The sequence below is a fragment of the Thunnus albacares genome, chromosome 20 (assembly GCF_914725855.1).
Source record: "Thunnus albacares chromosome 20, fThuAlb1.1, whole genome shotgun sequence".
Taxonomy (NCBI): domain Eukaryota; kingdom Metazoa; phylum Chordata; class Actinopteri; order Scombriformes; family Scombridae; genus Thunnus; species Thunnus albacares.
The window spans coordinates 7,973,815-7,987,610 of record NC_058125.1 but is presented as its reverse complement, the minus strand read 5'-3'; the positions used below and the strand labels follow the sequence as shown (position 1 = coordinate 7,987,610).

The 13,796-nt window shown below is 41.5% G+C and overlaps 1 protein-coding gene across 1 annotated transcript in view; it reads right to left on the bottom strand.

The window, feature by feature from the left end:
* Positions 1 to 13,501, bottom strand: part of shisa8b (shisa family member 8b) — a 39,937-nt gene extending 26,436 nt beyond the window's left edge. The window contains exons 1-3 of the mRNA XM_044337476.1: positions 13,056 to 13,501; positions 11,755 to 12,383; positions 11,670 to 11,721 (exon numbers count right to left, since the gene is read on the bottom strand). Coding sequence (XP_044193411.1) covers positions 11,670 to 11,721; positions 11,755 to 12,340 — 638 coding nt within the window. The 5' untranslated portion in view covers positions 12,341 to 12,383; positions 13,056 to 13,501. The remainder of the gene's footprint in view (positions 1 to 11,669; positions 11,722 to 11,754; positions 12,384 to 13,055) is intronic.
* Between the last annotated feature and the right edge of the window lie 295 nt (positions 13,502 to 13,796).

The window sequence follows — 13,796 nt, the reverse complement described above, 5'->3', positions numbered from 1 at the left end:
GGGCTTTCCCCAACAGCTGGAACTCCTGCACACACACACACACACACACACACACACACACACACACACACACACACACACACACACACACACATGCAAGCATTGCATTTACAGGACATCCTTTCATCCCAGGGGAGGGTGTGTTCACTATGTGTGGGAGCTGCCTGTGTGTGTGTGTGTGTGTGTGTGTGTGTGTGTGTGTGTGTGTGTGTGTGTGTGTGTGTGTGTGCATTGTTATGTATCAAGTGTGAAAAGAGGTGGGGTGTGTAATTCTACATCTGGCGATTACTCTGTGTGTATGTGTATGTATTGTTTGGGTTAACAGATGTTAACAGATGTTGACAATGGTACAGATCACATGGAATCATCACATGTGCATGTAGCCATATCAATACCCAGCAAACATCTAAACATCTTTATTTTATTTTTGGGAGGGTTTTGCCATTTTCTGCATAATGTTGTGCAGATGTGGAGCTAACTACACACTGTGTGCACTTTGTTCTCTCCAAGCTGACTGAATTAAATCAGGAATCGTGGTCCATGTTTGAGACATTTGAAGCCACTGCTTGTATCTTGGCATTGATACTTGTGTCATGTGACCTTATATTCTGGATGAATCTTTTACTTCACTAAACCTATCAAATTGAGCCAAATAACCACATTACTTGTTTGGGGTTTTTTCTACTGCATTTTATATCTAATTCCTAGTTTTAGTGTTGTCATTTTTCCTTGCTGAGAAAACATTTTAAGTAAAAAGTGGCAAATTTAAAACATTTATATAGGTTTTATTCATCCTTGAGGATGAATTCCAGTTGGCTGTATTTGACTGGCGGCATGTTTTGCTGATTTCCTGCAATATGGTCGTGTTTGGACTCAGGGCTTGTTTTGTTTGGATGCAAGAAATGCAAAGAAATCACAGGATCACACACACACACACACACACACACACACACACACACACACACACACACACACACTCACACACACATTTGTGCACTTCCCTGTGCAAGGACTTTCCATTCATTTCATTAATTTACTATCATCTGAAGACACATGCTACCCGACCACCCCAAACCTCCTTCCCACAGCTGATGACACCTCCCTCTTTGTCTCACACACACACACACACACACACACACAAAGATACACACAGATACACACACACACGCACTCATCACTTTGAATAAACACATTTCCTTTCCCTGTGCATTTGCTGAATTTACAGTGTTGATGCTATTTCACTCCCTTGATCAATAATTCAAACACTGACGCCTCCGTTCCGCTAACGAAACTCGTACGCTTATCCCCCACTACCACACACACACACACATACGCATGCACGCACACGCACGGGTATACAAAACACACACAACTTAGAGTATGGCCGACCTGACAGCGACAGCCACGGGCAACGTGTTCACACTCAACCTGCCAAATAGAAAAGTGAGACCCTCTGGCCACTTCTCTGATCATCTACAAACTGAGTAATGGTGTCACAGATGCCAAAAAGTGGCTCCTGCGGGGACTTTGTTTACGGCATGAAGCTGTTTTGGTGTCAGATATGATCAAGCTGCTTGTTTTATCAGCCAAAAGTATCACATGTAGTTAAATGGTATAAGTGTTTACAGTTTGTGTGCATGTTTACATACCTGAAACATTAAAATAAAACCCTAAATAATAGCTACTGATGATGTATTTCTGGGTCTATTTTTGGTGTTTGGAGGTTGATTAAAAGCTTTCTGGGAAATGTAGGAAATCACAAATTCAATTAAAAGTAGATGAGGCATGTTGAGGGAAGTTGGGGAACCCGAAAAGGTAAATAAAAAAAAGACACTGAAAAACAGACTTCTGTTGGATTTCCCCTCTGAAGCCTTAAAACTGCTTGAATTACGTATCTGAGCTGCACCCTGTTTATGGAATCTGATTTTACAACAGCAAATTATATTCATTCATTCAAATCAATTCAGATCTTAATCATCTTATTGTGAATCCTTTTACACACACTGCGCATGTGAAAGTGTGTATTAGATTATGACGCACAAGTTGTCCCCTTCTAAACATTTGCATCACACAACCTTCAACACCTCCTGATCTCTCTTCCTCTTCTGCATCGATGTAAATCACTTTCTCTACTCTTCTTCTTTCAGTCTCCTCACCCCCCCCGTCCTTCCCTCCCCCCTCACCCACCGCCACCACCCTCCCCCCTCACCTAAACTCAGCCCTAAATCTGTCTCTTTCTCTTCTCCCTGCTCTTTAAACCATACCGTTTGTCTTCTTCTTCTCCAGTCTCTCTCTGCTCCTCATCTCCTCTCTGACTCATCGCTGTGCAGCGCCTCGGGCCTCCACGCACTCTTCTCTTGGCTCGCCGCTCAAACAACTTGCTGATTTGGACTTTTAATCCGCAACAAAAATCTGCACCTGTCTCCAGGCGATGTAATGTTTATGGAGCGTTGGCTTAGCTTCATGAGAGTTTCTGTGGATGCCTTTGAAAGAGCGAAGATGGCCGTGCAGCTGATTAAAACATTTAGACTTACAGGGTGGGGTAGACTGACAGAAATAGCTTGTGGTGGTTGCAAGTAAGGAACACCAAATTAATGATGTTTTTAATGAGTAGATACAGGTTTTCAATAAGGTACAGCCTGTGTAAGTTGAAATACTTCCAGTGTACCCACAGACTTCCTGTTCCTGTTTTATTGGTAAAGTTTTAGTTCTATGTTTCACCAAGTTGTTGTACGAAAAGCAATACATTAACATGGGTGAGTTCAATTCTTCTCATTTGGTCTAACCAAGTGGCAACTACCAGAGCTTGAGGCTGAAACCAATGCAGAATTATCTTAAACTGCAATGCAAACAACAGCTGCTCCAGTGGATTCAAAAGCCTCACCCTCTCTCTAGAAATACTACGTCAACCATTTGTCAACGAGTCATTATCGTCTCATTCACTAAATTCAGGCCCTCTAATAAGTGCGCTGGTGGTCATTTTGGAAATGATTGCTCTGTTATAAGATTTGAAGACTCATAGTAGCTTTGATGTTTGCTGTGTTGGGTGTTGATTGAGAGCTGTGATCGATTGACTATGATTATGGTAGGATAATGTTACTTGATTACGATACCTGCTCAGGTAAGGCACAACCCAGCAACAGTTGAAAATGCTGCAAAAGTTTTTGATAACACATCACTCCAACTACTGAACAACAACTGAGATCATCAGAAAAAAGCATCACATCCTTCAAACCTCCCAAAATGTATTTCTAGCTGTTCCATCATGTACAGCGTTTACAAACTGAGTGATGTCATTAATATGCAGCATTACATTTGCATTAATTTGTGCCTGTCCTTTACATTACTGTAATCAGTCCCACCAGGAATTTGTGATAATTTACACAAATTCAACCAATGCTCACATCATTCACCAGTTTGCATAACATGCTTGCATAAAGTAGCCACACTTCCCTAGATAGAATGATTCAATGCTATGAACCCAGGTCAAGTCAAAGATCAGCAGTCCAACATCCTTGTAAATGCTTAAAATGACCACTGGACTTTGTTACCCAGAATCCAGTTCTTCAGGCAGTGATCACTCTGACACTGAATTCTTTCAACAATTACAGATGTTTTCTCTGCTGATGTGCAATTTTGGAAAAACTTGCATTTTTACTGCAATTATTAAACAAGATTAACTTTAAATTTTTAGTAACTTTGGGCTCCAATACTTAAAAAAACACACATCTGTAGAAAAGTACTCCTATTTTTGGCAACAAAATACATACTCATGTTGTTCTTCATTTCTACTTTTGCAAAAACCTTACAGAATATGATGTTTTTACTGTGTATAATGCTAATATTTTCCATGAGTAGCCTTCCCATAGCATGTTACGTAACAACAATGTGCCCGAGATCTGTGAGATCATCAGTACCTCCATGCTCTCCCATCACATCACCGCCACAGTGAGATGAGACTTTGCTAATGTCCTGTAACAATCAATTACACGCCCAGATCACCCAGATCAGAGCACACACACACACTGATTTGTTACAACTAATATCATAGAAACCAAACTTTGAACTATTGAACCAATCAGACAAATCCTCTCTCTGCATATCTCTGTGTCTCCCTGCAGCATGACTCCATTGATTGCACTAATGTAAAATGTCCTGAATACAGTCAGGCCTGTATGTATGTATGTTCAGGACATACAGTGCAGTTCTCATGTCCTGTTCATGCATTATTGCACACATTATTGATCCTGTAACTGCACATGTGGATGCGAATGTCCATCCATCATTTTATCTCTGCGCTGCTTCAGCTGAATTTAAAATTGTATTTGTGTTTCATTTTTACGTTTTGTAGCCCTGACGCTATGTCTGATAACATCCTGGTAAAGTTATTTACTGGTTTCACAATAGCCGCATTATTATGTAGCAATATGAGGGAATAATAAACAAATAATGACAGACTGAAGCCACTACAGCGGCCAGATTAGCCTGTTGAGGAGCCGTGGTGCAAGTGTGTTTTGTTTCTGACCTTTTCCTTAAGACAGCAGTTAACCTCTATCTGCCAAACACACACATAACTGATGTCCGTCCATTGGACTCATCAATCCTGAGTGTCTCCTTGCTCTTTTGTCATCACTTTCCACTTTCTTAACACTATTCTTCATGCAATTTATCTATCAAAACAAAGCTTTTAGATAATCCTTTACACTGAAAAAGGAAAGCAGCTGTGGAGAACATCTTTGTGTCACAATCTCTTTATTTCCCCTCTGTTGTCACTGCTGTCTCATCACTCATCACTCTTTCTTTTCATCAAAGGTGCAGTTAAAACCAGATTTGCTGTCACTGATGATTACTGATAAAGAGTGAGAAGATGACAACATACATATAAAACACACACTCACACATAAAAGCCTGCACATACTGTAAATATCAAGTATTTTTGTGGCACTGCAGTGGGTTTATATTTCTGCTATTTTAGATTACTTTATCATGTCTGCTCCATTGTCTCTGAAATCATTCAAAAACAAATTAAAGCTTAGATTTATAGATCATTAACAGTAAGCCACACATTTTTGTCTGAGGTTTGTTTGGTTGGTTTGTTGTCAGTTTGCATCTCATATTTAGTTGTAGAACAATCTAACTTTCCTCAGTTATATAAATGATCATCTATGAGACACTCAGGTCGACCGAATCTCTTCTGTTTGCACTTTCTTCAATGTATTTGTGCATCAAATCTATAAAAACATACAAGTTTATGTGCTTTTTGGGCATAAAAAACATGCAGGCGATGAGTCATTTACACTTATGTTTACATCTGACTGTTGATTTCTTGGACACAGCATGTAGCTGTAATTATAATATGTGTAACAAACAGGATTAGTGGTGACACATATGGTGATTTTACAGTTTTCAAGTAGCCTACATAACTGTGTGGGTTATTGTTGAGCTGTTAGATGCAGAGTGCTTGTGGTTTTGTGCTAACAAGCTAATACATAGCCTCTCCCTCTGTCAAGAGTCTTGTATATTCAATACGTATTTTTAACCATCTTGAAAACTGAAGAAACATGCTCCTATGGTGATTTATTTTTAAGTAACCTACATTTTGTATACAATTTTATAGGTTAATATATAGCTATGGGATGTAGGCATCATCTCCGTAGCACAGAGGTTGTCCTATGATGTTTTCCTTTCTTTTTTACAGCAACTTTTAAAATAAATCAGTGTAGTTTTATGGTGATTTATCAGTTTTCATGTAGCCTATATGGTTATTTGTTTAGCAGTTAGACGCAGGTAAACATCTGCATCTGACTGCTGCTAACAAACTAACTTGTTTAGCCTCTCCATCAAGAAAAGGTTGCCCTGTATTTTTTCTTTTTTTTCCCACCCTTAAAATGACAAAAACATGGTTCTATAGTGATTTTGAGTTTCTCAAGACACCTATATAGTTTTCTGGGTTATTATTCAGTTGTTAGATACCGAACACGTAGCATCTATGGTTTTATTTTCATGCTAACAAGCTAATTTGTAGCCTATCTCCTCTGCCACCTTCAAAATGGAAGCAACGCCGTTGTATGCTAAATTAGAAGTTTTCAAGTAGTCCACACAGTTATCAGGGTTGTTTTTAGCTGGTTTTCATGCATTTAGAAGCTGTGAACACATTACTTTTTGGAAGTTTAGGAGAAGGATGAAATGGAGCTACAGGGGCCAACTCACAGTGTGTCTGCTGGTCTATGAACTTGGGCTTGACTATAACAGACTGAATTTTCATCTTGGAATAATTATTATCTACGGCTTCAAAGCTGGAAATGCCACCTTTAAGGCATGAAAGATGCAAGCTGCCAATCTTTGAACTTTTCAGATGTCAACCATTTTTCCCTCACCCTGATAACAGGCCAACCACAAAGATAAACACAGAAACAGCGCACAGCCAAACCCTTGAGTCAGTGGGCGCTGACCCACATTTAAGTGTGTGTGGGCCCACGCGAAGCCCGGCAGGACTGAAGAGGAGCAAGTAGAGGAGGACAGAGGAAGGTAAAGTAGCTGGAGGGTGAAAATTGTCACATCTGATTCAGCCAGGAAGCTGTCAACTTATATGTCCTTTCACTTTGGGAAGAACCGCGGCGAGTGGTGACACGGGCGCATACGTGTGCAAACTTTAACACGTTTACTCACAAGCAAACATACATGTAGAAACACACCGTGGTGACAGGTGAGAGGTGATAGAGAGTGACAGTACAACCCTGGAGGTAATCAGAAGGCAGGAGAGATGGAGGGCAGCTGCGAAAGTGAATCTGAGGAGGACGAAACTCACTGAAAACTTCTGTCTTTTTTCATGTGTTTATTCAGACGTGTTTTCTCACATGGCAAGTATTTAGGGCTCACATCGGTGTGATCTGTGTCCTTACTCAAGTCTTTTCCTCCCTCCTTAAACCAGAGGAGGTCACAGAAAAATAGCACCAACAGAGAGGTGGAGCATACCAGAGAAATATGGTTGGATAGTACAATAGGCATGTGTATGTGTGCACGTACTGTATGTTGATGCTCATGTGTGAGTTTATATAACCTACGAGAAGATGCGACATTGCAAATTCCCAAAAAGATCCACCTTATGGAACCTGTAGTTCAGTAGTGAGCTGGAACTATTTGGTACTTTTTTTCCCCCCAAAAATCCGGATTTATATAATACATTTAATACATTTGTTCATGATTTGACTGTTTTGTATAACCTAGAGGATGAACTTATGTAATTTATTAAAGTATCAGGTGCTAATATGAGTGTGAAGTTGATAAAACTTCACATTGATGACGCTTTCAGAGCCAGACTGCATATAGGACTAATGTACTCTGGGATCTCTTTAGTTTATTATGAGAAGTCAGAAACCATTTGGATAAGACTTCCTAATAGGACTAACTTTATAAAGGCTTACATGTCGTAACCATAAATAACATAATAAGACAAATTTTATGTTACCAGATTGTGAAAAAACACCATTTGCTGGTGTATATCCTCTTCTAGTATAGCTTACTTTGTCTATTGATGTACCAAGACCTCCACTCAACAGTTTGACCATTTGCAGAGCCTCAGACTTCTTAACAAAGACTCCTATTATTGCAGTACCTTCCTCAGAGAACAACTGTATTTAAATGACTGTTTTAATTGTTATGTATCAAACTGCAAATTATTATAATGAAGGAACCCTTGATTAATGATTTGCAAACCTGATAGCTAATTAAAAACTGCAAACGCATAACCCTTCATCAATGACTTAATCATTTCCTAACAAGTCATCAAGTCTGCAGTTATAAATGTTAGAAAGTCATTAATGAAGGGTCATGAGTTTCTCACTTTCTAATAAGCCATCAAGATGAATTAAAACGTTATTAAAAGACAAAGCAAGTTATGCTGGACAGACGAAGAGATATCTCCCAACCTGTTAGCTTAGGCGGATCACTGCTTAAACATTAGTAAAACCATTAGTTACAACGTACACATCGCTTTTTAAAGTCTCACTAGAAGCCTGTAGCTCTAGAAATAGTCTCTGTATGTTTCCCTGTTTATGTGAATACATGTGCAACACAAATGTATGATTTCACAGTTGAAAGTCCCTGAAAATCACATCAACTGTCCAAAAATAATAGTGTATGACACCAAATCCTGGTGTTATTATGATGTGTGTGTGTGTGTGTGTGTGTGTGTGTGTGTGTGTGAGTGAAAGGCAAAGAGAGAGGGGGGGGTGAAATGGAAAAGAAAGTGATCCCATTTGTTGCATGCGGTCATATGTATGCCCACACTGTATTGAGTATCTGCTTTAAACCAGGGCAGAGCAGCCAAACCCTTTAAGTGACCCTGTGTCCTTCATTACATAACATGATGGCTAAAAAGCCTACTGCAGTGCACACACACACACACACACAGATGAACTGCATCCAAATGCAGTCAAACATATAGATCCATGTTCATGAAGTGCCGATGCCATGTGAAAACCTCGTAACTCCAGAATGTAAAGAAAAACATCCATATTTATGAAATGTTTTGGACACTATACGGAGGCTGTTTGAGCAGGTTTCACAATCATAAGATGGTGTTAAACTGTGTCTAATATTTAACTATATTTATTTATATTTGACTTGGAGTTACAAGGTTTCCCGTTGACAGCAGCTGGAGTGGCCAGACACATACATGCACACACTTACGCATGAATGCACTTCCACTTTGCCACATTTGCACATGGACACACACACTCTGTTTGGACCGTGTGACCTCTGCTGCCACCATGTTGGTCCTTGGCCTCTCGCATTTGCATTAGGTGAACAATGTATTGCAGTGCATCTCGCCCCCAGGCTATCCCGACCTCTCAATGTGGTGATCTGAACCGTGCTCATGCAACCTAAATGCCACCACTATCATTCTTGTTGTTAATTGAACTATAAATCATTGCGTGCGCGTGTGTGTGCGTATGCGTGTGTGTGTGTGTAACAACATGAAGGTCATCGGTGTTTGTTTACTCTCTCGGTGTAAAGCCAACCCCTCTCCATTTGAGGCCTTTCATTAGACGTGACACGTATGACCTAAGGCGACGTTCTCCGTTCCCTTTGTTGGGTGAAGATTAGTGCGACATGCAAAGAGACTGAACTTGATTTGGTTGGAAGAAGTGTGTGTGTGTGTGTGTGTGTGTGTGTTGGGTATGTATAAGAAGGTGTGTGTGTGTGCGTAGGAGGAGGGTAATCTGAGAGGGGGTTCGCTTTGGATTTGAAGTTTCAAAGCTGATTCGGGAGAACTGGTGGGATTTTAGAGCGTTAATCATCTTCTGCTTGCAGAATTTTGAGATGAAGAGAAAGAGGCGGTGGGAAATTAAAAATAAAAATAATAAGAGAGTAGGTGCACAACAGAGTGTGAGAGATGCGACGGCATGAGAGCAAAGGGCAGAAGTTGCCTTTTGTGCTTTTCCAAAAGTGGGTGGTGGTTAAATGTACGTATTTATGCATTTCACTTCATGAAGTGCGTAGAGTACATGAAGTCTTAGTCACACGTACAATTTTGGACCAGGGATTTATGTCAGCAGGCTAATAACTAAATGAGCGTGCAGGCAGAGCAGTCCAGAAACGGTAAAGCTGTAATCTTGGTGAAGTTTGTTTAATCTCGAGGAGGAGCGGTAATCTGTCGAGATGGGCTCACAGAGGGAGGGTGTTTATGCAGCCGGAGAGTGTTTCTATTTCGGTGAGGTGCTACCCTGCAGGAAATATTAATCCTGGCTGTGTGTTATCCACCGAATGAGTTTGCGGCTCAGGTTAATGGGAGACGCGCAAACGGAGCTGCCGGTCGATGGGGGTTCGGTGGGGAGAGTTCGTCTGTCTGCGTGTGTCCACTTTCTCAATTGAAAATGCTAAAACAAACCACTAAGTGAGCGAAAGCGGAAGGAGAGAGACAAGTAAGGTGCGTCACTGACGGAAAGGATGAGCTGAAAGGTGAAACGAAGGAGGAGATGGAGGTGAAAAGAAAGGAATGAATAAAGATGCGAGTGGTTGAAACCAAGCCTCGGGTCTTTGAGAGGAGGAACGGAAGAGACGGAAAGCAGAAAAGGTTGGATGAAAGAAGACTTTGAAGAACGTAAACAGCAGAACGTGTGAGAGAGAGACGGAGGGTGAGAGAGGAACAAATGGCACGTGATGAAACAGACATTTAAGGAAGAAAACAAGATCAAAAACAAGAAGCTCGGAGAGCTAAAAAAAAAAAAAAAGCCTTTGCTACGGATAGAGAAGAAAATGAGGAGAGGCAGCGAGGGTTAGATAGTTTGGGATGAAAGCGGGAAGATTTGAGCCCATGCTGTGCGCTGTTTGCTGTAATGATTTCCTGAGGGGAACAGATTGAACCCTGGACCATGTATTTAACCCAACTGCGGCAGGAGTGTGTGTTTACGTGTGCGTGCATGTGTCAAGAGAGATGTGGTTTAAAACTGAAGTACCCAACTGTAGATGCTACAAGCTTATTTTCTACACCAAGTTGTGTTTTTAATCTTTTTTCTCAGCTCAAGGAGACAAAAATCTAATGACATAACAATTTGTTTTTCAATCCAAAACTGTAAGAAGTGATTTGCATCATTGTAAAAACTTAACACACATGAAGCAAATGTGAAAGAAGGAATTCTTGCACAGAAAGACGTTTCTCATTCGAGAGCGCTTTAAACACCTACTGCAGCAAACTCAACTTTTCTTTTCTTTTTTTTTTTTTTTTAATGTTATGTTTATTTCAAATATAAGTCATGCTTACAAGCAGAGCAAATGGTACAAAAGGGGTGAAATACATATGAAAAAGAAAAAAAAAAAAAAAAAGGAAAAACAAAGAAACAAGCACAAAGAAATGAAAACAAAGAAAAATGAAAAAATTAGACACATGTTTAAAAGAATTATTATGAGCAAAAGTAAAATAAGGTGTGAATAATGTGCGTGTAGGGGTGAGCTGGTCTCATTCACAACATGCTTACACACCTGATGGGTGATATAGAGAATTACATGGGCCAGAAAACACTTAACTTTTCTTAAAAGATTTTTAAGATCAAGAATTTTTCCAACTTAAAAGTCTGACTTTTCCCTAATTTGGTGGTGCACAAAATTTCCATGATTTGTATCCAAGGTCAATATTAAGTTCAACACAAGTTCCAGTTATTCCTCTAGGATACATGGATCAGCTTCTGAGACTAAGTTTTGGGAATAGCTAAACAGGTTGGAATGAGCTGGAGAGACGTGGTTATGTGTTGTTGGAGAAGGCCTAGACGTACACACATGCACACATGTTAGTAGGCCTACAGATTCGCATGCGCTCCATTCAAAGTTGGAAGTTGTAAATTCGCAGCTGCCAGGTTGTGTGTCACCTAGCGACTAACTCAAAATGACATCTTGAACATTTTGAGTTTCCTACTCTGAATTACGATTCCTTTTTGTCTGATTTCTCCTGGGAAGAATTTCCAACTTTCCAACCTTCCTGCAAAGCGTCAGAAAACACATGCAAGCACACACACACACATACATGCAGGCTTACATAAACACACACACACATGCACACACAAACTCTGATTTTTGCTCTAATCTATTCAATGTTTCCAATGTGTTCCCCCTCCTGACAAACAAACACACACACGCACACACACACTTACACACATCCTCATGCTCCTCACCTGGAGTTGAGGTCAGCTTGCCCCGCCCCCGCTCCTCCTCCTGCTCCTCCTCCTCCGCTTCCCCCTCCTCCTCCGCTTCCCCCACGTCTCTTCTCCAGGCCCAGTTTGGTGAAGATGCCCACCAGCACCATGATGGCCACCACACCGCAGATGATGTAGACAATCAACTGCGTGCGGTCCCGGTCCTGGTCCTCGTCGCCCTCTGTAATGGTGGCCACGGGCTTGCCGGTGTTGGCCCAGATGGGCGTGTCGTAGTTGGAGCAGATGTTCTGGTCCAGCCGCTGTTGGCGGAACTGGCAGCAGAAGCGGTAGAAGCAAGTGCCGCAGCAGTACAGAAAGATGCCAGCGTTACAGTTGAACGGCGGGTCCCACTGGCCCATCACATCGTAGTAGCCCTGGCAACGCGTCCCGCCAACAGGGGGGATGTCCTCATCGTCCGCGTCTCCCCCGCTGGAGGGAGTGGACAGCCCCGTCTCTACAGGGGTGTTCTGGGTCGTCTCAACATAAGTGGGAGTCGTCTGGTTGTTCACCGTGGTGGGGACAATGAGGTCGCCTTTGGTTACCGTTACTGTGGTGGCAGATGGGTCCTGGGTGAGGGCAGGCTGGTTGATCAGGGAGGAGAAGAGAAAGAAGAGGAAAAGGTGGCAGGAGGAAGGGTTGATGAACGCCATGCTGCTGGGAGAGCCCGTTTGTCAAAGGTCCCACCTGCAGGCTCTGAACAGGAAGCAGAGATGTTTGGAGACAAGTGGGAGAATGTTAAAGACAAGCAAAGGTCACTGAAGAGAAAATGACTTTTATACATCACAAACCCATCAAAACAGGTTACAAATAGTTTCATGATGACATAACAAGCCACAGCAGACACTGAATATCTATCATTTGCTCTCAGTTTTCATCAAGCTGAAGCGACAACGCTTCAACGATAATCAAAGAACAAACTGATTCGCGTCTGTAAAAACTCAGAAATAATTGATTTTAGCCAGAATGATTAAACACATGACGCATCTATTGATCTTACATGCTTATGGAATCAATAATGAAAAGAGGACAGAGGACATTTTAAACAGGTCAGTCAGAATCACTACTGGAGGCTGACAGATGACCATTACCTGACTTTTTATGTTTAAAAAAAAAGAGCAACTCAAAGCAAATGAAGTGTTTAGAATCAACTCCAGAAAAATGATTGTAAGTTGACGTTTTGTGCTTTAAGTAAGACACATGATACATTAAAAACAAAAAAATGCAGGAAGGTTATTGCAAAAAAATCTTACCTTTAAACTAAGAGATTATAATCCATTTTTTTAGTTTTGAAAGAGCAGCATGATTTACAATAAAACAGCAGCTTGTTGGTGTTTTCATGCATAAAATCACTGACTGTGCTCTCACCTTTTTTCCTCTTTGCACTGTTCGCACAGTCGACCCTCCTCTGTGATCCTTCCCCAAAGTTTAAGGGTTAAAAATTCCCTCTAGAAATATCCACAAACTTTACTCAGCAGCATTTTTTTCCCCTGAGTGTCCCCATAGTTCTCTTTCTTCCTCATGTGTTCTCCATCGTCAGCTGGGGGACTCGATCCGGTGGATTCGAAAAACACAAAACGCTCCTCTTATCCTCTTAGCTCCCTTTTTTCCCCCCTTTCTCCTCCTGTGTCACCTCTTCTTCTTCTTCTTCTTTTCTTCTTCTTCTTCTGTAAGCTCTGCTCAGTCAGTGCTGTCAGGTGCGAGTCCAGAGCGGTCCAGCACTGTTAGGATCTTGTGCTGCCAAGACCCCTGTGCGCTGTGTGAGTGTGTGTGTGTGTGTGTGCATATATATGTGTGTTTATATGAGAGGAATTGAGTGATAGTATGTGTGTGTGTGTGTGTGTGTGGCTGCACTGAGCGCTGCAACAGTTCAGGAACCAAATGAGATCTCCTCCTCTGTTTACCACTCCTCGGTGCCAGATAGGAGAGAGAGAGAGAGAGGGAGAGGAAAGAGAGAGAGGGGGTGTGTGTGTGTGCATGTGTGTGTGTGTGTGTGTGTGCGTGTGTGTGTGTGTGTGTGTTGGGGAGTTATATCCAGCTGCATCTCCCATCATCCCCAGAGGAAAAAAGCCTGGAAAGAGAGGAGGGAGGAGAGAGATGGGGGGAAAA